The following is a 24,776-nucleotide window of genomic DNA, read 5'->3' as shown; positions in this document are numbered from 1 at the left end:
CCCCCAGCTACAGAATCATTAGAAATGACAGAACCCATAAGAAAGGAGGTGGAATAGCCTTGCTTTGTTCCTCCTGTCTTAACAGTGACACCCTACGCCACCCCTATACCCCAATTTTCTACAGCTGAAGTAACCCTGGCCTTCCTAAAGATTAACAATTATAAAAACATAGTGATAGCTGCCCTATACATTTTGCCTGGTAACAATATCCCCATTCTTGAAGATCTTCTTTCTTGGTTCTCATCTAATATTAGTAATGAAACAATTATCCTAGGAAACGTTAACATCAACTGGTCTGCCATACACTCAACCACAACCTCCCACAGTATAAACCTATATGGTTTCTCTCAATTAATTAACTCTCCCTCCAGACCCACTAAAGATAACTCTTCAGACATTACCCTAGACTGGATATTGGTTTCACATCTCAATGACATCTCTGACAGTGACACCTTGCCCAATCCACTTAGTGATCACCTACCTGCTTTTACTCTTCACTCACCTTCCTCCCAACACCTACAACACAACTATATCTCAACCCGTACCCACAAAAATTTCAACCCTCAATCCTTCTCCGATTGCTTAAAACAAATGAACAGGAAGCCCCTGAAAACTCTCCCTATTGATGACGCTGTTACTTCAGTTCTTCCTTTATTAACATACTAAACAGCTTTGCTCCTCCTAGACGTAAAAGTGTCCAATCCAAAACTGCCCCATGGTTTTCTAAATAAGCTATAACCCTCATGCATACTGGGGACAAATCATGGAAACTCCACCAAAAATGTAAAATGCCAAACTCCCTTACCGAATGTAAACAACTTCGTAAATTTAGTTAAAAAACTTATTGCCTCAGCCCGTAAATCCTATTACTCTAAGCTACAAAATAATCGCACATGCAACCTTAAGAAATTTTTTGGAGTGGCAACACTGCCCTCCTTAGTTCTGTCAGAAAAGACAACCCTTGCCTCGACCCTAATGCTCCAGACCATACCATAACCTCCAATTTTAACTCCTTCATTGACTCAGTAGCCAAGCTAACTACATCTTTCCCTAAAAACTTATATGTTCCTTTTACATCTCCCTCTTCCTGCCACCAATACTATACCCACTTCTCCCACAAACCCATCTCTGTTAACACCATAAAAACACTTCTCAAATTAAAACCATGTTCTAATGCCCCCGACAACTTACCATCCAACTTTCTCAAGTTAGCTGGTGAGGCATAGCTCTTCCCATCTGTAGCCTAATTAACTGCTCTATCCAATGATCCTATGTACCCCTCCTCTTGGAAAAAAGCCTTCATCATTCCCTTACATGAAGGAGGCAACAACACTGACATCTCTAACTTCCACCCCATAGCCATCCTCTCTCCTATCTCAAAAATACTTGAAAAATGCATTCACCTACAACTCATGCCTTACCTTTTTAGACAATCATCTCCTTACCCCAGCACAACATGGTCTTAGACCCAGTCACAGCGCCACCACAGCCCTCCTATCATTCCTTGACAATGTCAACTGCGCCTGCGACTCAGGAAATATAGCATCTTCCCTTTTCTTAGACTTAAGACTTATCCAAGGCTTTCAGTACCATTTCCCATACTCTACTGCTGTCTAAGCTCTCTCACCTTAATCTTTACTCCCAACTATCAATTTGTTTTCTAGTTACCTCTCAAAAAGGCAACTGGCCGTTAAATTGAATAACTGTACCTCCTCCTACCAAGACACCCTCACAGGCATCCCCCAAGGTTTTGTAACTGGGGCTTTTACTTTTCGATATCTTCATAAACGACTTCTTTGCATCCCAAAGGCTAAACTCATCCAGTATGCTGATGACTGTACAATCATTTGCTCTGCTGAATCTCTTCCCATACTCTTGCATGTAACTCAGGTCGCTTTTAACAGCACTGAGGCTTGGATACTAAACAATCACCTAGCTCTCAGTGCATCCAAAACCAAAATCATAATATTCATCCCATCTAAAAACACCATAATAGACAAAAACTCATCTATAATTAGTCAAAATATGACTCAGATTGAAATAGTCCCCTATAACAAGCTTCTAGGAGTCCTTTTTGACAAACAACTAAAGTTTGACATTCATCTTTAAAGTAATATTAAAAATACTTACCAGAAACTCTGTGTTTTACTGCCACAATCGCTATCTAATCTCTTTAACTAAACTTACCCTCTCCACTACCTACTTCCTCCCCTCTCTCATGTACGGGGCACCCATCCTTACTAATCTTCAAGCCACCCTTAAAACTAAACTGGCATCCTGCTACAATAAAATCTCAAAGTTTGCTGCAAGCACCAAATTTCTTCTCACCACTGTGACTCCTTACACTCCTTAAACTGGCTAGAGCTCCCCAACTACCTCTTTTACATTCAACTCTCCACTGCCCATAAACTCATTTTCAAGCCTTCTCAATGTCCATCTCTGTCTTTCACCCTTACCATGCATCTTCCTGAATGATCTCTCAGGTCTAATAAACAGAACCTACTTGAGGTATATAAACTATTGCGCTCTCCTGGCCAATTTCTTTTATCTTTTTCCCTAGCACGGAAATGGAATTCACTTCCTCCCCATATTCAGACTACCCAGAGCCTCTCTACTTTTAAGATCTTATTCCACTCTTATTTCTATTCTAAAAGGGAGAGTTCCTGTTCCCACCCCTATTAACCTATATGCTGTACTAGCAGTGCCATTCAATATACCTTTTCAAAACTCTACCCAACACTCAGACATCTTATTCTTCCTCCTTCTCCTCACTCCTAACTTCCTACACTCCCTCTCTTTCTTTTCACTATAAATACTATAGGTTATCTACCTCTCAGAAATCTTATTGCTTAATGGACCAAGAACCTATAACTTTAGCGTGCTATACAGTTCTGTTTTTTTTTTTTTTTTTTTTTTTATGTAAAATGTTGTAATAACTTCTGCTGACATTTATTTTTGTAATATTGTGTATTCATTTTGATGTGATTGTTGCTGGTATTGTTTCTGTATGTATGTACATGGAGCTTTTCTCCCCAGGCCTCCTCCGAAAAAGTGCTCATACTGGCTCAGTGGGCTTTCCTGGTTAACAAACTGCAAATAAATAAAAGATGGCAGACAAAGCTAAGTCTATGTAAACTGTGAAAGACTTCCTCCAAGTTCAGCCTCCTAGGTACTTCCCCACTAAACACTGGTCCTTGCCCTACCAACCTAGAGGCAGGCAGAGGAAAAGCCAGCAAGAAAGGACTCTGGCAATAGCTGCAGAGACCCAGGCAGTGGACCTCAGAAACTTCCAGACAAGGGAGTTCTAGGCCCCAGACGTCTGCCAGAGAGCAAGAATGACTCACACCCACCCCTCTCCCCCCACAAGACGAGGAGGAAGGTTGTCCCTGTTCATACAAAACTGGACTCTCATCCCTTCAGACAAGTGGGTTCTGGACATTATTTCAAATGTTTACAAACTCACTTTCAAAGAGCCTTTGAAGTACTCAGGCTATCCAGATATTCCTCAGAATCAAAAAAGAGGCCCTTTTTTGAAATCCAGATTTTGTGTTCTCGGGGATTAGTGGAACCAGTTCCACAACAATCAAAAAAGGCAAATGGTTCTACTCCAGGCTGTTCCTGGTTCCCAGAAAATAAGGCTCTTGGTGTCCTATCTTAGACCTGTCCAACCTCAATCAGTTTCTCCTGATTCCAGAACTCAAAATGTTGACTCTTCAAAAACCTCCTGCCCATGATAGCCCCATGGACCTTTATGGTTTCCCTGGATCTAAAAGATTCCTACCTGCACATCCCAATTCAAGAATCCCATATAAGCTTTCTTTTCTTCAGAGCAGATTCCAGTCACTATCATTTTTTAGCACTGCCCTTTGGTTTGTCTACTGCGCCTTTGGTTTTCACCAAGTGCTTAGCCCCTGCAGTTGCCTTCTGCAGGACCAGAGGGTTCCAAATATACCCCTACCTGGACCATTGCCTTATACATGCCACAAATCTACCAAAATTTCACAAGGATCTGAAGTTTACCCAAGATCTCTTGGCCTCCCTGGGCTTCACAATAAATCTGCAAAAATCCAACACTGTTAACAACCAACAAGATAGTTTTTCTGGGGGCATTCCTAGTCTTGTCACTTCAAAAGCCTTTCTTCCCCCAGACAAGGTCTCCCTTTTGACCTACTACTTTCAAAGAATCCAGCAGAAACAATGCATCTCACTCACCCAGAGTGTTTCTCCAAACACTGGGATACATTGCATCATATCTCCTTATAGTTCCCTGGCCAGACTGAACATGAGGAAACTCCAATGTTAACTTAAAAATGTGTGGTGGCAGCACTCTCAGCCCTTGATGACAGAGATACAGCTGATGCCTTGCCTCAGAGGAGTTTGCATGGTGGGCACAGGCTTGTGCCCTAAATCGAGGCTTTTCATTCATATTCAGTCCCCAGGGCCAAACTCTCACCATAGATGCCTCAGGGATGACCTGGGGGGGGGGGGCACTTTCAGCACCTCCAGTCCTAAAAGAAGTGGCAGGTTCAGTTCAAGGACAGGCACATAAACTGGAAAGAGCTTATGGCTGTGCAAAAGTCCTGATACCTTTCAAGGAAAAATGGGAACCAGGGGTCTTGTTAGTCAAAACAGACAATACCACAGTTATGTGGTACATAAACAGGCAGGGGGGCACCCATTCTTACCCTCTATGCTGCCTAGTGATGCAAGTTTGGGGAACTTCTTGCTCTCTAGGGTTGCACCTCCTGGCACAGTAATTCCAGGGTCTCAAAATACTCTAGCAGATCACCTCAGCAGAAACTTGATGGACCCCATGAATGGCATCTGCATCGGGAAATACTTCTTAGCATGGCCCAGCGATGGAGAGTCCCACAGATAGACCTCTTCGCCACCAAGGAAAATGCTCAACTGTAAATATTCCTTTCCAGGATCAAACAGAAATTAGCCTGGAGAATAGATGCTTTCTCCTTCCCTTGGACTCGTCTCTTCATTTAAGCATTCCCTTCCATACCAACACTACATCGACTGCTTCTAAAGGTAAGTGAAAAGGGCTCAAGGATAATACTGATAGCCCCAGACTGGCCCAGGCAGCTGGTATCCTCTCCTTCTCGAACTAACCAACCTGAGTCGATGGCTGCTGCATCAGAGAGTCAACCTTCTCATTCAGGACAAGGGAAGGATTGTGCACTTCAGCCTGCAGAGACACAGCCTTTCAGCTTGGATAATTCCACAGCATCCAGGGACAAGCTTACCCTAAGCAAACAGGTTTAGGGCATTCTCAAGGAATCCAGAAGGCCTAGCATTGGGAAATCATACTCAGCTAAGTGGAAAAGATTTTCCACCTAGTGTGAGCAATAGCACCACAATTCTGGTTCAGCCCAGGTTGCTACCATTCTAGATTATCTAGATAATCTGATTGGTAAAGGCCTTTACTACTCCTCCATTAAAATTCATGCATCTGCCATTTTGGCTTATATTCCTACTCTTTCTCCTGCCTTTTCCCATCCCCTGTTAAGACAGTTTCTTAGGGGAGTCATCCACATCAGGCTAACCAGGAGGCAACCTTACCCCTCCATGGGACCTTAACTTTGTTCTGGAAAATTGACATTGCATCCTTTCAAACCTGTAGCATCTGCCCAACTGAAGTTTCTAACTTGGAAAACTGACGACCTGTTGGCTATCACCTCAATCAGGGGGTTTTCTGAACTGCAGGCTTTCATGGTAGTGGAACCATTCCTCATCTTCCAGACAGGGTTTCCCTCAGAGCTAACCCTTCCTTCATGCCAAAAGTGGTTTACCGACACTTCAAGCCATTCACCTGCCTACACTCTTTCCAGCTCCCAGAACAAAGGGGAAAGAATACTCTATTCACATGTTGAGCATAAGCAGCTCCACTGTTATCTTGATAGAACAAGAGCCTTGAGAAAATCTGACCAACTCTTTGTGACCTTTGCCCCTGGCTCTGAGGGAAAACCAGCTTCTAAACAGACTATCTCAAAATGGATGTTCCACTGTATCTTTTTGTTACAGCCATCCTGGCAAAAAAAATCTCCCAGGACTGTCAGGTCACAATCCACTAGGGCTACTGCAACCTCTGCTGCCTTCTTGAAAGGGGTCCCTACTAATGACATTGTGGAAGGTGCCACCTGGTCATCTGTGCATACCTTCACTAAACGCTACCACATGGCAGCCTTTTCTAGGTCCAGAGCAGAATTTGCTACTGCCATCCTGCAAGGCATCCTCTCCTTTTCCTAATCTCCTTCCTCCCTCTTTTCAGTTTTGGGAATCTTCCCAGAAGTCAGGACTGCAACAGTTAAACACGAACATAGTGCAGTTGTGTACACTTACCGTAAACGTAGATGTTTCAGTGTTTTCACTGATGCGGTCTTCTTTTTCTTCCTTCTTCCTCCTTCCCCCTAACCTACTAAGCATACTTATAACATTCTTTCTAGCCAAGGGAACCTCTCCCTGCCTCTGTTCCTGTAAGGGTTCTCTTCCTCGGTCTCCTACTGCTCTCTTGAAGCTTCTGCCTGTTAGGGGACAAGCAAAAACTGATTTCATGACATAGGCTGGCTCCCTATACACCCAAGCATATTGACATCGGTTAGGGCATCTGCCATCTTTAGGAGGAAATAATTTTCTCTGGTAGTTGGGCAGGTCAAGAGCTTTCACAGCAGGAAATCCCAAAAGTCAGGACTCAACAGTGAATATACTCAAACATCTGCATTTGTGGTAACTGTACAGAACTGTACTTTCTTTGAGACCAATGTATGATGCTGACATTTCCTCCCAATGTCAGTTCAAGCAGGTAGTGTGTGTGTGTGTGTGGGGGGGGGTATGGGGTGATGTGGGATAATGCATTGGCAATAAGTAAAAACAAAAAATTACACCCTCCCTACCAACACAATGTCCTTTGTAACAAGTTGAGCAGAAGGCTGTGATGGAGGACAGAGGAGAAGCATGTTGTGTAGAAAAAAATATTAACAGAAAGCTGTGTTTAATTGCTTCTTTTGATTTTTTTCCCCAGACCAAAGTACCTGGTTGTCAATGCTGATGAGGGGGAGCCTGGGACATGCAAAGACCGAGAAATCATGCGTCACGATCCCCATAAGTTGATTGAAGGCTGTTTGGTGGCAGGTCGTTCTATGGGTGCCCGAGCAGCGTATATCTATATCCGTGGAGAGTTTTACAATGAAGCCTCCAATTTGCAGGTGTGTGTGTGTGTATGTGTGTTGCTGTTTGTGTTTGTCTTGCTCTGTGTTTTTCATTATTTTTTTCAAAATTGCTACAAGTTATTGGAACCTGACATCACTTCTGGACCTGTATGTTGTGTGACCCTGGAGTTGATATATATAGTTAGGGGGGGTGAAGCCCCCCACCTAAAATGCTTGTCGATCAAATGAACTGTCGACCAAATAAACAGTCGATCATATGAACTGTCGACCAAGTCGTATAGACCCATATATATATATATATATATATATATATATATATATATATATATATATATATATATATATTTTAGCAGCACTTGTATGTCTCATTTTACATTACCTTTTTATGCAGCCACAGAGTGCTCCTTCCGCATGCTTGGGCAGATAAGTCTCCCCTACTGATGAAAGCCTTCCACCACTGTATTTTTCTGAGTAAATCTAGTGGTGTTTTTTTCTGTGAATTTATTATTATTTGAACTTATTTTGGACCGACTGTCATCCTTGTCTGAAGAGTTTTTACTTTTGTCAATGCTTGTGGTAATTTTTTGTGTAGAATCTGTTTTTTAAAGTTTTATACTTTTCTAGTGTTTGTGTCAGGGGGCAGGAGTCGGTGCTTTTGAGAATTGTCAGTGTGTTTTTTAACCTGAAACCATTGGTTTGACTTGCACTGGGTTACAGACCTTTTTAGGCTCTGCTACCCATCTTTGAAGCTTCCTTCATGGCTGGACATATGGAGCAGTTACCAGTCTCCTCTGTTCTTCCTTCCTCCATCTGCATGAAAAAACATTTGCACAGAATCTTTGGGATCAGGACAGCTCCAGTTTTCCTCAGCCTCCAGTGGATGATTCTGCTATGACTGGATTTGGTTCCTTGGACCACTCATTGCTTTTCCCCTTGTTTCTCTGGTGTAACACCTACAGCCACTAAGGACCATGGGATAGAAACATTCTCTTCAACCATAGGGCTGCCTTCCATGAGCAAGATAGGACCACATTTGTCCGTGTTGGGGGAAGGAGCGGCTGAAGGTCCACTGTAATGCTGGGAAAGGGAGTCTAAGCCCTGGCGTAGTATGCCTGCTTTGGTTTGGTCTTAAGACAACAACAACAAAAAAAAAAAGACTTGCATTGTTTCTGTTTCAGTGGACAGGGAATATTTGCAAGGGTTTGCTAGGGAATTAATGTTCACTTTCTTCACCCTTTTCCTCATCACAGAAAAGAAAATTAATTCCTTCTCTTTCAGACTCATATCTTCAGTCAGACGAGTAGGGCTTGGAGGGAGAATGTTGTTCCTTAGGATTTTTTTCAACCTAAAGTTAGATTCTGAGGAAAAGTGTTGCTTTAGATTTCCCTCCAGAAGGCTTTTCATTTTCTTAAACTTTATATAATTGAAAGTTTTTTTTGAGTGGGATCAGAATGAAATATCTGTTGCCCAGCAAATATATTAGGATTTATTATTAGATATTCTGCAGCCAGCAGCTGTCCTTCCTGTTTTATCTGCCTTAGAGAATGTTTTCCGGACAGCTTGTAATTTACCTGACAATCAACTTTCTTGCCTCTAGACAGTTTGTTAGAATATACAAGGCTCCCCAGACTCACAAGTGCTTTTTTTTCTAACCCTAAAGAAGGCTCTGCTATGATGTCTCTATGCAAAACTCCTTTGCTAGACAAATAGCTGATGCTAATCCCATTCCCTTTGACAGGGATGAAAACGTTGCTGACAAATTTGACAAGAACGTTTATATTTATGCCACTTTTAACATTCAGAATTTTAATCTGTCAAGATCTTATGTTAAAATTTTTGCTTCTGTCTTTTGAGAACATGACCAAGTTAACCGTGTTAACATTCCCTGTCCCTCATGGACAGGGGGAGTCGATGTTGACCATAGACTAGCTCTGCAAAGTATGTTCACTTACTAAGGACAGATGGTGCAATTTGGGATTAATATAGCTAGGCTTGTAAGGGCTCTAGGACTGCTAACCAAGTAACCTACTAGAAACCTATGCCCTCTTCCTTAGAGAAAAACTGCTTGAATGCATCTTTTGTATTTGCTTCTTATGTAACTAAGCATTCTTGAAAGTCTTACAATACTGCTGATACTGTTTTCACGACTGATACTGTTTCCACGACTGCTACTTCAGGGCCAGTTATAAGAAAATTTGTTTAGTTAGGTTCTTAAAATCTATCTAAAAATGTTAAAACTGAAATAGTAAAATGTTACGTTGTTCTATTTCGCCTTCATTCTTCCTTGGATGGGTTCGGAGCCAATCCTCGGCTCCGACTCGTTCAAATACACAGCTGGAAGTCTCCTACCTGGCTTGTTGCAGGTAGGTATCCCATGATGCAGTGGTGCAACTCCCCAGATCTCTCTTGCCATTTTACGAAGTTGGATGTGCTATTCTTGGCCAAGGCTAAGTTTTTGTCTTTTTTCACTTAATTAGCTTAAACATTTAGGATTCTTACATTAATAGTGTTTTTGTGTGATTAGATAATTAGATTTAGCGTGTAGCCTACTTTTTCTTTTTCTGCTGTTGGTTGCTGTTGTTTGGCCATCGTTTTTTCGCAGGGCTTATTGTATCCCGCAGTTTATTATTGTAGCGGTGTGTGGTTAGTTAGTTAGTTAGTTGGTCATTTAGCTGATTTAAATTAGTGAGCTAATTGGCCGTTTTAGTTAAAGGGCTGGTAGTAGTATTGTCAGTGTGTGTTCTTTCCTTTGTATCTAGGTCTGCTTGAGTTAAAGGTCCTAGTGCTCGGCCTTTGTCAGAGCAAGTAAGTTTTCTAATGTATCCTATACTTAGATGTGCCGTGTTTATTAGATTAGAGTGTGTTATATATCTAGCAGTGTTCTGAGTTAGTTGCCTTTGTAATCCTTTTGGGAACTTCTGTCTTCTGTCATGTCTAAAGACTCTAGGGAGAAAGAACATAAGCCTTCGGGCTTTAAAAAATGTCAAAGTATACACAAAAAATGTCAATTACAGACAGACATGGCATTTGCATATACTGTCTAAGGGATATACATTTACAGAAGGGTTGTACTTTCTGCCACTCTCTTAGTGCATGTGTGTTACATCAGAGGAGAAATAAATTGATTCTTAAGGGACTCTTAAAGCCAACCTTTGAGGAAGCTGTGCGGAGTGCTGCTTCTTCTTCGTCCTCTTCTTCTTCCAAGAGGGACAAACCTTCCAAAAGGCCATCACCTGTCTCTTCGGCTCAGTCTGAGCTTCCAGAAAAATTGTTGAAACTTTCTAAACCATCTATCGCCTCAGCTCCACAGGCCTCAGAACCAACATTGGTCATCATTATTGAAAAGCCTGGTTCTTCTGCCCCAAGGTCTTCGGAGCCACAAGATACCATTTCTCGGAGCTGGTCCATTGACATTCCACCGGTCTTCCCTACCTTGAGATCTCCCATTTTGGAGAGATCTCGGTCACCTTCTCTATCCTCCAGGTCCACTAGGAGCCTATCTGATGATGACATGGAGTGGGTGGTGCACAGACTCTTGACGTCGCTGGCACTGTTTAAATTGTTCTCTGCTCTGACCCATCAGGTCTGGGAACCTCCAAGACTCATGCATCTATGGTTGTTCCTCCTCCGAGTCAAGCTGGATCTTCAGAGCTGCAGTGCCTGGTATCACTTACTGTAGAACCGTCTGTTCTGGCATTCCCTTCGGAGATTGCAGAACCAACATCTGCTCTGACTCTCTTGGTGCCGTCCGGAGTGTCTAGGAGCCGGGGTTGTCCGGCCAGCCCTGGGGAGGACACTCTGGCCTGAACTTCTTCGGTTCTGAGTCCTTTGGTGTGAAAGCTCTGGTGAGCTCGGCTCCCACATCGGCCTTGGTGCCCGTGTCTCAGGCCGGGGATGTCCTCAGTCTCCTCAGAGCAAGGGACATCTTCGGAACCGGTGGGATCTGCTTTCGAGCTGATGGAGTGTGCTGTCCCCCTCTACAGCTCTACATAGGCATACCAGCATTCGTCCCCCCAAGGCACCGACTGCTGTCTCGGCACCACCCCATCCACAGGACAGCAGAAATACAGAGCCTCAGGATCCCCAATTGGGTTAACCCCTCTCTTCTGAGGTCTTCCCAGAATACCCTTCCAAGGAGCCCCCTCGAGAGAAGACTTGCAAGAGGAAACATATAGACTCCCCTGATGAGTCCGTCACCTCAGATACTGACCTCGAGGAGTCAGAAGGGTCCCCATGGTCGTCCTCTGATGTCTCATTTGCACATATCCTGGAGATCCTAAAGCAGAGAGGTGGCTGGAAAACCATCACCCCTTCTGATGAGGAGTCTGTGTTCTTGAAGGCCTTTGGATCTCACCCTTCAGCCTCCTGGGTGTCTCCACCTTTCGATGAACTAATGGATTTGGTCAAGTTAAAAGGCATGGCAGTCACCTGATGCTATGGAGCCAGTCCCTCGGGGGCCAAACAAGTTTTTGTCAGCCCCTACCGGAAAAGATTTTCTCACAAAGGGTGTACCTGTAGATGCTGTGGAGATTGCAGCAGCCACCAGGAAAGAACTTTCTGAGACCTCCTCATCTGTTCATCCACCGAACAAAGATTCTTGAATGATGGACAAATACGGGAAGCGTGTCTTTTCATCAGCGACTTTTATACTCTGATCGCTGAACTACCTCACTCACTTTACAAGGCTGCAAAGAGATCGCCTGAAAGAACTAGGAGATACTCTACAAGGTTTATTAGCTGTGGGGGGTGAATGAGAAATTCTGCTCCCAGCTATCCACCTTAAATTCCATCGTCAACTCCTCCATGAGACTGATATCTTATGCAGCGGATGGAACGAGCAGGGCAGCGGGTTCAGGAGATTCCTTGAGGAGACGCTCTTGGATGTGCTTGTGCAATTTTGCAGAAACCTTTAAGTCTACCTTTAGTAACGCCCCCTTTGATGGTTCCTCACTTTTTGTACCCAAAGTAAAAGACAAACTCACCAGATGCGAGCAGGAAGGGAAAACTTTCTCTGCTGTTGGAGTACGTTTTTCTGTACTTTGAAGACCTTACCTAAAGGTCAGGAGTGGAAAAATATGGTTCAAAAGATCCCAGGGAGCTTTACAAGATGCACAAGGTGAATCCTTCCCCAGGGGCAGAGGGGGAGGTAACAATGGTAGACGTCCTAGAGGCAGAGGGGGTCCACAAAACTAGGGTGACTGTGATTCCTTTTGCGGACATTCCTATTAGCGCTCCTGAAAGGAGGCTCACCTGCTCTACTCTGGTGGATGTCAGGGGACATTTGTCTTTGTACCCAGAAGCCTGGCAAAGTATCACAAGAGACAAGTGGGTACAAAGCATAATATATGGAGGATCCATTCCCTTTTGCCAACCAGTCCCACAAATCAGAACAATCCCAGATGTTCCACCCAATCTAAGGGAGCAAGCAACTGTAGAAATTCGAAAGTTGCTGGACAAAAGAGTCATCCAGGAAGTCCCCGCAGATCAAGCAGGATTCGGAACTTACTCAAGATTCTTTTTGGTGGCAAAAAGAACAGGGGACTGGAGACCCATGTTGGATCTCAGCAAGTTAAACAAATCTGTCAAAAAGTCAAAGGTCCGAATGGTGACACTGCAGCTAATACTTCCATTCTTAGGGAGAGATGATTGGATGCGCTCAGTAGACCTACAAGATGCGTACTATCACATAAAAATGGACAGAGTATCGAGGAGTCACTTACACTTCCGGCTGGGAGCCAGTCATTATCAGTTCTGAGCTCTGCCCTTTGGTCTCACTACAACCCCCAGAGTGTTCACCAAATGCATGGCAGTAGTCACGGCTCACTTGAAATGTCTTGAGATTCCAAATGTTTCTGTATCTGGACGACTGGTTCCTAACTGCCACCACCAAGCATTTACTTCAGCAAGCCAGGAATGTAACTTTGGAAATTTGTGCTCAGTTAGGCATAACAGTCAACTTACAAAAATCTGCCTTGTTGCCCTGTCATCATATTGCCTTCATAGGTGCAAACCTAGACACTATTTCCATGATGGTATGTCTTCCAGCCGACAGAATTTCAGCCCTCAGGCACTTCTTCCCAAGGACAAGACAAAGGCAAAAGTAGTTCTGAAACTCCTAGGGAAAATGGCTTTGACCGTAACACTAGTTCCTGTCGCCAGATTGCACATGAGAATCCTTCAGTGGCTCCTGTTTTCCTAATGGTCACTTCAAGAACTTCCAATTTCCCACCTGATCAGAATAACGGAGTCATGCAAAACTTTACAACAAAAGGAAGAAACTGTTGCAGAAAAGAGGAAAATCCCAAGATGCTAAAAATTCCCTTACCATCCTCATTAAGAAGCTGAGATCCCTCATAAAATCCTCCAAAGCTAGTTACGAAAATAAAATTGCCAAAGATTCCAAAGACAACCACAAAGCATTCTATAACTATGTCAAGAATCTAAATGGCAATGCTCAGATTAAATATACTGATCCCACGGATATTACTAATATCCTAGCATATCAATTCAGTGCCAACTTCACCCCCTAAACGGCCCATCTCATTACCGGAAGATTGCCAAATTCCAGTAATAACGGCCACACAGGTAAAAAAACACACTCTCCAAAGCTAAGAATACAACATCCATGGGGACCAGATGACATCCCAGGCTGTGTACTACATGAGCTGCAAAATGAACTGGCACCTCACCTAAGTGTCATGTTTAATCATACCCTCACCTCAGGATTCGTGCCACTGAGTGGCGCTCAGCTACAGTTATCCCACTCCACAAGGGGGGATCCACCTTGGATCCCGGGAATTACTGCCCCATCAGTCTGATGAGCCTGATCTGCAAGACCATGCAACGTATTGTCATGAAACTTATAAACAAAGACATTGGTAACCTTCAAACACTGGACCCCCACCCAGTTTAGGTTCGTGAAGGGCCGATCTTGTCAACTGAACCAGATTGACTTCTTTGAATCAGTTTACAGAGCCATGGATGAGGGTAAGGTGGTCCACACAGCCTATCTGGACCTCGCCAAGGCCTTTGACACCATCCCCCACTCTGGTATCGTAGATAAACTTACTAAGCTGGGCATTAATCCCTACGTCACACAATGGGTTGCCAATTGGATTACCAACAGAACCCACTCTGTAAAAGTAGCCGACTGCAAATCCAGCTCCAGACAAGTGACAAGTGGAGTACCTTAGGGTTCAGTCCTGGGACCGCTCTTGTTTGGCATCTACTTCTCTGAAGTACAGGCCAACACTAAGGACTCTGGCTAACAAAGTTCGCAGATGACTGCAAACTAGGAGCCACTATTGAATCCCCAAATGATGTGGATACTCTACAAAAGGGTCTTACAGAAACAGATGCTTGGTGCCAGAGCCATAGGCTCAAGTTCAATGCCAAGAAATGTATAGTTATGCCCTTTGGGAAAAAACATGTACCTGTGAATTACCACATAGGTGGCAGTACACTAAACACCGAAAGTGTGATAAGAGACTTAGGGACACAAGTGAACAGCGGTCTCACTTTTGATAACTATATCGCCACAACAGTCAGGAAATCCTTCTATGTGGCACACCTCATCGCTAAGGGCTTTTCATCCAGAAAAAAGGAGGTCATTGTCCCACTGTACTCATCCCTCATTAGACCCATTATAGAAAACAGCACCCCATTTGGTATGTACCTCCCAAGACATCTGCAACAATTGGAAAGGCCGCAGAAATGCTCACTAAAAGAATCCACAGGCATAAGGCAGATGCCCTACACTGACCGCCTTAAAAAACTCCAGCTGTACTCTGTTGCATATCGTCTACTCAGAGGCGATCTCTGCTTAACATACAAGTCCATGTAAAACCCAGAGCTGTTGGACATGCTACACTTAAAGAAATCCCAGTCCCTCAGAGTCACATGCTCCAGGGATCTAAACCTTGTCATCACAATAAACAAAACATGCTGGAGGGATAGGTTCATGACTCCGAGACTCCCTGGACTCTGGAATAGACTGCCCATACATGTCAAGCAGAGTGCTTCTTTGGCCCTCTTCAAAAGGAACTTTGACGACTGGATAGGAGAAAGGAAATTCACCCTGGGGATCACATCAGTCACCCTGCTAGACACAGGGGTCCAGGGAAGTAAATAGTGTGGGAAGAAATAGCCAGGGAATTGTTATGGCTAGGCTTGTATAGTCCCTAGGGCCGATAGCCTAGTACCAACCTATAAAAAGGACCTACAGTGGTACATCCAGTCCAGCCATGTGACCATTGGGAGGCCATTTCTTACATGACCTCTTGCCACAATGACCACAAATGCTTCCTAGATAGGGTGAGGGGGCATTATCTGGGAAGGACGGTCCAAGGTATATGGCCCACTTGCATATCAGTGATGTTCTTCGTATTTCACTGTTGCAGTCATTACATTTGGGTAATCTGCTGGCAGGTTGCCCTCAGTTGGCCTGATTAACAAAGTCCTGGGTCCTGCGTCAGTTGCTGTCCCTTCTTACATGACATCAGGTCGTCAGGGGTATAAAACATGCAGCCGATGCCATTACATCAGTCTTTCTTGCTGTGCAGTGCCCAAAGCAGAAGCAGTTTGCAAGTGCTGGTCGTCTGACTCCTGAAATTTTCGTTTTCAATTTTCAAAACCGAGGTCTTCAACTTAAAGCTAAGTACCCCGTTGGGGAAACTTTTTCTTGCTCCTTACAGATGTCAGTGAAAGTTAATAATTGCATTACTTGTGGAAAGCAAATACCTCTCATAGATTTTCATTCGTACTGGATTCCTTGCCTAGGCCCTGACCACGACATACCTTGCTGTCGGTTTTGTTCTTTATTTAATCAGTGCACTATCCATCGTCGGTACATTTTTGCCTCTAAATATTTTGGGTCTCTGTTTAATTATCCAGAAATGTTGTCGGTTCGCCATCCGACTACCGAGATTCCGAAAAAAAAGCAAAGATGAAGACAGAGGCCGCCAAGGTCCAAAATTGCCGATGACACTTCTCTTAAGCCAGTCGCCAGTACTCAGTGAGGTGCTTTCACAGCCTCTGATACCCGCTACTTCTGATTCGCAGGCTTCTACTGAGACCCATTCGGAGTCCAGTATGTCACAAGATACTTCACCTATGGAACCTGTGGATGTCTCTTCCTTGGATGGGTCCGGAGCCGCTGTGCAGGCACCGGCTTCTGAGGGTGTATTCAGGCCTATAGACTTGCATATTAAATCGACACCGCCTTTATTACTAAGGCCTAAATCTCAATCCATGTCTAAAAAACCGATGCCCAGGCCACATGTTCAGGCCCCTATGCCTAAAAACCAAATGATAAAAATGGCTGAAGATCTAATTACTCTAATCAGGGGTAGTCAACCCCCCCTCTCTAAGAGGCTTAGGGATGAGCTTGATTATGAATTTTCTGAGCAGGATTCTATTTCTTCTGACTCTTCTAATGACCTGGATATGTCCATACCTACTTATGAGGATTCTGATGCAGAGGATTCCATTCCCTCTGCTTCCTCTCCTGAGGATTATTCTTTTGGGGAAACTTTACATACTTTAAGGGAGTATTTCCACTGGGAAAGCCAGGAATTTTCTGATTCAAAAAAGAGGCTTAGGGATTTCCTTCTTCTACCTCCGCATAGGCCTTTGGCTATACCTCCTGTACTAGACATTGTTGATGACGTGTTCTCGGAATCCAGTTTGGCCTCTTGATTCCCTGCCTCTGGCTTCTAGTAAACCTGACAGATACTGCAGGGTTCCTGAGTCCCACAAGTTCCTTTTCAAAAATCCTGTTGCATATCCAGAAACCATTTTTTAGGGGCCCAAGGGCATTAAGGCTTCTACTGCTAAAAATCCTACCCCTTCTAATAGAGACTCCAGGGCGCTGGATAGATGGGGTAAAAAGGTTTATACTTTTGCAACCTTGGCAATCAGAGACTGCAAATGATGTTGATTCTTGACTGTGTGGAAAACAAAGATTTACAGGATTTAATGCATTCTGCTGAACAAAACATACTTTGCAATGTGGTTTTGATTCTTTAGAGGCCTCTTGCAGGGCTGCTGTTACTGGGTCTGTGCTTAGAAGGCATGCTTGGCTTGAGGAGCAATCTTTGCCTGATCATGTTAAAGCTAAATTGTTGGATGCTCCTTTAAATCAGGACCGCCTGTTAGGCAATAAGGCTGAAGAAGTTCTTAAAAAGATGGAAGATAAAGCTAAATCTATGCAAACTGTTAGTTAAATCTAAGCAAACTGTTAAAGATTTTTTTACAAGTGCAACCACCAAGACTTAGTAGGCACTGGCTTACTAAGAATCGGTCCTTTCTAGCCCCTTCCAAATACTCTTAAGCCAAACCCAGACACAGCAAAAACCTCAGGTTTCAGTCCCAGGGGACTCTTAGAACTAAGCAGTGGGGGGCCAACACTTCCAAATCTGGAAATAAGGCACCCCCTATGGTAAACAGTCTCAATTACTTCCTTTTAAAATTCCCAAGCACTTATCTTTTAACTGCCCCTTTGGGGGGGGGGGGGATTGCTCTCCATGCAAAGATCTGGGAACAAGTAACCCAGGGCAAATGGGTTTTAAATATATAGTGTCCCAGGGATACAGATTTCATTTCCACACATTGCCAACACCAAACAGGTGGCCAGACCTGCCCCCAAATCAGTGGGCATAGGCTTAAAAACAAGTACTTTCCCTCTTAAGCATGGGGGCTATTCAACTGGTACCAGAAGAGGAAAAGGGACAAGGTTTCCATTCCAGGCTTTTTCTGGTATCCAGAAAAGACAAATCATGGCGTCCAATTCTGGACCTGTCTACTCTAAACACCTTTTTGGAGATTCCAAAATTCAAGATGCTGACTCTTCACCAGTTACTTCCTATGCAAGGCAAAGATTCCTGGTTGGCAACTCTAGATTTAAAAGATGCATACCTGCACATCCCAATCGGGGAATCTTGCAGAAGATACTTACGCTTCAAAGCAGGCTACTTGCATTATCAGTTCTCTGCACTGCCCTTTGGCTTGTCTGCTGTGCCCAGGGTATTCACAAAGTGCCTGGCTCCAGTTATTGCATTTTGCAGGCAAAGAAATATTCAAATATATCCATACCTGGACGAATGTCTAATTCAGGCAGAAAACCAGGGCATACTTTTAAATCATCTGGCATTTGTAAAAAGGGTTCTAACTTGTTTGGGGTACACCATAAACAAAAAGAAATCACAACTGGTACCCTGTCAACAGATTACATTTCTGGGTGCAAGCTTGAATACAACTGCCCAGATGGCTTTCCTCATGCCAGGAAAGCAAATTCATTTGGTAACTTACTTCAAACAAGTGGCCACAAAAACCCTGCTGTGTGGAAGATAAATACTGCAAGCCTTGAGGTTCATGGCCTCCTGCATTCTTCTAATTCCATATGCAAGACTGCATATGAGGAAACTGCAGTGGTATCCTAAAAAACTATGGAGTCAACATTGTCACAGCCTGAAAACAATGATTCTTATCATACCTTGCCTACATCTGGAGTTCCTATGGTGGGCAGAGGCCTGCCACCAAAACAAGGGACTACCATTCACACTACCCCCTGTCGCCCAAACCCTAACTACAGATGCATCAGACTATGCATGGGGAGCTCATCTGACAGGGAAGTGCATTTAGGGCAAATGGAACCCAACTGAAATGCACCTACACATCAAAAAAATGTTAGCTGTACAGAATGCTCTGACAGCCTTCAAGGACTACATTCCTCCAGGACAACTAATGGTAAAGACTGACAACACCATGGTTATGTGGTACGTAAACAAGCAAGGGGTAGACATTCCTACCCTCTCTGCAGACTAGCCATGGCATTGTGGAACGCAGCCTTGAGCTACCAAGTGCACCTTCAAGCTCAATTCCTGCCAGGAAAATTGAATACACTGGCAGATGGACTAAGCAGAAACCTCATGGACCCACATGAGTGGAAACTGGAACCACGGATTTTCAACATGTTGATAAGCAAATGGGGGACCCCAGATGTAGATGTATTTGCCTTCCCCCAGAACTACCAGTTGGACAAGTTTTGCACAAGGACTCCCCACAAACAAGCCTGGAAAGTGGATGCTCTGTCCTTCAGCTGGAAAAAAACTATCAGTCTATGCCTTTCCCCCTCTGCCTCTGCTCTCCAAAGTTCTAAAAGTCAAACAGGACAAACCAAGGATGATTTTGATTGCTCCAGACTGGCCACGCTAACACTGGTACCCCCTCTTGGGCAGTGTGTCGCAAACATCCCCATGGCACCTGCCTCAGACCCCTTCCTACTGTCTCAGCAGGAGAACCAAATTCTGCACTCTGCACCCTCAGCTTCCAACATTGAACCTTGCAGCCTGGCTAATCACTTAAATTCACCCTTATCATCCCTCAGCAAACCTGTGATGGATGTCATCATGGAGGCGAGGAGACCTAGTACTAGAAAATCTTATGCTGACAAATGGAAAAGATTCTGTGCCTGGAACCAATCTTTAGGGATGAGCACAGCATTGCCCAATTTACCTCAGATTTTGCAATACCTAACTGAGATGCTTCACAAGGGCCTGTCTTTTTCCTCCATTAAAATTCACGCCTCCGCTATTTCAGCTCACTTATAACACAGAACCACCCCTCTTCTCTCACCCTCTGCTCAAGCAGTACCTCAGAGAGGCAAAAACTTAAAATCACCCAGGAGAGTTCCTACCCCGCATGGGACCTTCACTTTGTTTTGGAGAAACTCACTCTACCTCCTTTCGAGCCAGCTGCTACTGCAGACTTAAAAATTTCTTTCTTGGAAAACAACCTTCCTTTTAGCAATCACTTCAGCTAGAAGGATATCTGAATTACAGGCCCTTGTGGCAGTGGAGCCCCTTTCATCATCTTTCATGCGTAAAGGGTATCTCTCAGGACCAATCCATCATTCTTGCCCAAGGTGGTTTCCAGCGTGGCTCTTAATCAGTCCATTCACTTGCCAACTTTCTTTCCCAGTCCACAGAACAAAGGGGAACGGATTCTGCATTCCTTGGATGTGCACAGACAACTTAGATTCTACTTGGACAGGACTAAATCCTGAAGAAAATCTGAACAATTGCTGGTAGCATTTGCTGCAGGGGCAGAGGGGAAGGCTATTTCAAAACAAACTATTTCTAAATGGATAAGCCATTGCATTCATTTTTGCTATAAGCATCATGGAAAACCTATTCCCCAGGGGATCAGATCTCACTCCACCAGGGCTGCATCTACTTCTGCAGCCTTCCTCAGAGGTGTTCTACCAGGGATATCCTAGAAGCTGCTACCTGGAGTTCTGTACATACTTTCACCAAGCATTATCATTTACCAATTTTCTCTAAATCCAGAGCTGGCTTTGCCACTACTCTCTTGCAGGGTCTTATAGCTGGCCCTAATGCTGTATAAACTCCTCCTTCCAACCATAGCTTTGGGAATCTACCAAATGTAATGACTGCAGCAGTGAAACACGAAGAACATAGTACAGTTGTGTACACTTACCATAAATGTAGAAGTTCGAGTGTATTCACTGTTGCAGTCTTGGTTACCCTCCCTCCAGCCCCCTAGTTTTTTTTTCTGGCTATACCTCTACTTTCCTTTACTATGCTTAAAAGCCTTTTTGGTGTATTTGCTTTTGGTTGGAGGTATACTTTTGTGTTTTTGTGTTTATTTGCTCCCCATTAGGGGGGCACCTGACATCTGGGGCAAGAAAAACTGATGTAATGTGTCGGCTGCATGTTTTATACCCCTGGCGACCTGATGTCATGGAATAAGGGACAGCAACTGACACAGGACCCAAGACTTTCTTAATCAGGCGGACTGAGGGCAACCTGCCAGCAGATTACCCAAATGTAATGACTGCAACAGTGAATACAGTCGAACATCTACATTTATGGTAAGTGTACACAACTGTACTTTCTAGAGATGAGAGAGCAGTGCTTTTGGTGTTTCAAGCACTCCACGACTCTCTCTTCCTCTAGGGACGATTGCTATACAGTCAGACAATATGTCGGTGGTTTGGTACACAACAAGGAGGAACCAAATCATATTCTGTTTGTCGTGAGGCCCTGAAAGTTTGGCAAAGGTCAATTTCTTCCCAGCGCTTTCCAGTAGTAACTCATATCCTGGGGAAATCCAGCGTGATAGCCGACAAGCTCAGCAGGGCAATATTAATGCCTCACGAGTGGTCTTTGAACCAGAACATAACAGAAGAGATTTTCTGGAAATGGGGTTAGCCTTGCTGCGATCTTTTCACCACTCCCATGAATGCCAAGTGCAGCAGCTACTTTGACCTAATTCCCCCGCCGGGGGAGACACTGAGAGACGCACTTGTTCACGATTGGCCTTTGGGACTTCTTTATGCCTTTCCTCCATTTCCCCTCATATCCAGAGTCATCCATAGGTTCATAGGTTCATACTAGGCTATCTGCCCTAGGGCATTTATAAGCCTAGCCAGAGTCTGTTTGGCTTTCGCCACCCATTTTAAATGAATTTTATTATGCCCTTTTTCGAGGTTAGTATACTGTGCCTCTGTCTAACAGTGACACAGAAGAGATAACCGGGGTAAACCTACAATCTCCCATCCACTCATCAAGATTCCTCTTGAAGAGAGTCAATGAGGGACTCTGCCTAACCTGGACTGGGATTTTATTCCAGAGTGAAGGGAGCCTCTGGGTTATGAATCTGTCCCTCCAGCATGTCCTATTTATTTCAGTGCTGAGGTTTGTCTCTCGAGCGCGTAGCTCGATGGGATTTGTATTTTCTCAGGTGCAGCATGTCCATTAATTCCAGGTTGGACATGGCTTTATATGTCAGGCACAGATCACCTCTGAGCAGGCGGTATGCCACTGAGTAGAGCTGGAGTTTCTTTAACCGGGCAGCATATGGCATCTGTTTGAGCCCTTTGATCCTCTTGGTGAGGTACTTTTGGGGTCTTTCAGTTGCTGCAGGTGTCTGGTAAGGTACCTCCCAAAAGGGGCATTGTACTCAATTATGGGCCTGATGAGGGATGAGTAAAGAGGCACGATGACCTCCCCTGATCTAGATGTGAATCCCTTCATGATTAGGTGGGCTATATAAAATGTTTTTCTAACCACTTTGACCACGTGGTTTTCAAATGAGAGATTGCTATTGACCTGGGTCCCCAGGTCTCTAATTACTTCTTCCGTACTTAATGGATTGCCACCTATGTGGTAATTTGTGGGCACTTTGTTTTTGCCAAAGGGGGATGACTATACACTTTTTAGCATTTAGCTTGAAGCCATGGCTCTGGCACCAGTTGTCTGTTTCTATGAGGCCCTTTTGGAGGATGCTTCTGTCGGCTGGAGAGTCGATTATGGCGCCTATTTTGCAGTCATCTGCGAACTTGGTCAGCCACAGTCCTTCCGTGTTGGCCTGTACCTTCGAGAAATATATACCGAACAAGAGAGGTCCCAGGACTGAGCCTTGTGGGGCGCCACTTGTAACTGGTTTGGAGTCTGACATGGCTCCAGCAATTCTAACCATGTGGGCTCTGTGCTTGAGCCAGTTTGCAACCCATCTAGTGACATAGGGGTTTATATTTAAGCTGGTGAGCTTATCTATAATGCCCGAGTGGGGTATTGTATCAAAGGCTTTTGCGAGGTCCAGGTAGGCTGTGTGGACCACCTTCCCCTTGTCAATGGCCTTGGTGACTGTTTCAAAGAAATTGACCAGGTTTAAGAGGCAGGATCTGATCTTAACAAAGTCGAACTGGGTAGGATCCAGTGTCTGTAGGTCCCCAATATCTTTATTTATGAGGTCCATGATTATCCTTTCCATAGCTTTGCAGACCAAGCTTGTCAGGCTTATGGGGCAATAGTTTCCAGGATCCGTTGAGGCACCACCTTTGTGGAGAGGGACCACTGTTGCTGTACGCTGAGATTGAACAGTAGTTTTATGTTTGGGTTTAGCTCTTCTTGGAGTTGATGTAGGACGCAGCCCGGGACACCGTCTGGTCCCATTGATGCTGTGTTTTTTGCTTTGGAGAGGGCGGCTCTTACCTGAGCATCTGAGATGTCAGGGGGACAGCACTCTGCTGGGATAGATATTTGCCCTTTTGGTGTGTGGGGGGGGGAGTTTGCGCTGAACCTGTCAGCTAGGATGTTGGCAATGTCTGTGGGTTCAGTGTATTTTTTGTCATTTTGGACTAATTCTGAGCATATCTGGGAATTCCCACCCAGGTTCTTAACATAACTAAAGAAAGCCTTGTGATTATCCTTAGTGTCCTGTGCAATTTTTCTCTCGAATGTGGCCTTAGATGATTTTATGAGTGCCCATAGTTTTTTGCTAATACTGATCAGAGATGCCTTCCCTTTTTGGGATTTTGCTCTGTCATGTAGTAGCTTCCTCCTTCTATTGTATAGTTTGTTTATGGCTGGGGTCCACCAGACAGGACGCCTGCCTTTGGAGGATTGGGTCTTGGTTTTATTTGGGATTGCATGATCCATGCATTCCTGAAGGTGTTCATAGAATGTGTTTATAAAGGATTCTGCGGTCTGGGCCGTATTTTCCACAGGCCCAGGGGCTTTGAAGGATTCCACCTCGGTTTTGAGAAGTGCGAAATTTGCTTTAGAGAAGTTTTTCACTGTGGTTTTCTGGGCAGGGGGTGGGGTCAGGATGTGAATATCCAGTGAGATTAGTTTATGGTCTGATCTTACCAGTGAGGGATACACTTCTGGTCTGGAGCATAGAGCCCCAATGTTGGTGATGATCAGGTCCAGTATGTTTTCCCCTCTTGTGGGAGTGGTAACACGTTGTTCCATAGCATTTGAGTTTATAAATTCTAGGAACCTTTGGGCTAGGGTGTTGGAGCTAGAGTAATGCTCCCAGTCTATGTTTGGGTAGTTGAAGTCGCCCAATATAATGGTGTTTGGAGAGACCTTCATATTTTCCAGTGTTCTCAGGAAGGCCGAGTGGGGTTCCTGGGTTTGGGAGGGTGGTCTTTAGCAGGCTATAAACTGGAAGGCAGTTTTACCCACTGTTAGTTGCACATGGATAGTCTGTGATGCTTCGTGCTGTACCACCAACCTGGAGGTGTGGGTATCTTTGACGAATATTGATACTCCCCCTCCTTTTGTGGTTCGGTCCAAGTTTTGGGGCCAAAAAGCATGGTATGAGGTATAACCTGGTAGTGCTGGGATGCTCTCTGGAGCCTTGAACCAGGTTTCTGTTACTGCACAGATATTGATGTTCTCATCCAGAACGCAAAATCCCTGGAAAGCAGGATGATTCTCATTGCCCCTCATTGGCCTCGACAGATTTGGTTCACTTCATCTGGCCTCATCTTCAGGAGAAGCCTTGGATTCTGGACCCAGTTCCAGACCAGCTAGCACATGTCTACTGCACTTCATCCTTCTCTCCACACCCTCAACTTGACAGCATGGCTGCTGCACTTCCCAAGTTAGTCAGGCTTCAAAACTGTACTCCAGCAGTCAAAAACATACTGATGTCTTCTCTTAAAGTTTCTACTAGAAGACTATATACTAGCAAGTGGAAAAGATTTTCTCACTGTGCACAAAATAGAAACATTGACCCTTTTTCTGCTTCTATTCAGTCTATTCTAGACTTTCTGGTGGAACTCTTCCA

General features: G+C 44.3%; 1 protein-coding gene across 1 annotated transcript in view; it reads left to right on the top strand.

Annotated features, from left to right (window-relative positions):
• The window catches only part of LOC122800429 (NADH dehydrogenase [ubiquinone] flavoprotein 1, mitochondrial-like), a 315,965-nt gene that overhangs the window by 127,823 nt on the left and 163,366 nt on the right, over positions 1-24,776 (top strand). The window contains exon 5 of the mRNA XM_044069874.1: positions 7,028-7,211. Coding sequence (XP_043925809.1) covers positions 7,028-7,211 — 184 coding nt within the window. The remainder of the gene's footprint in view (positions 1-7,027; positions 7,212-24,776) is intronic.

This window comes from Protopterus annectens, chromosome 4.part0, assembly GCF_019279795.1.
Source record: "Protopterus annectens isolate FY-2018-M chromosome 4.part0, PAN1.0, whole genome shotgun sequence".
Lineage (NCBI taxonomy): Eukaryota > Metazoa > Chordata > Ceratodontiformes > Protopteridae > Protopterus > Protopterus annectens.
Note: the sequence above shows the minus strand (reverse complement) of the source record. Positions and strands in the feature narration are given on the sequence as shown.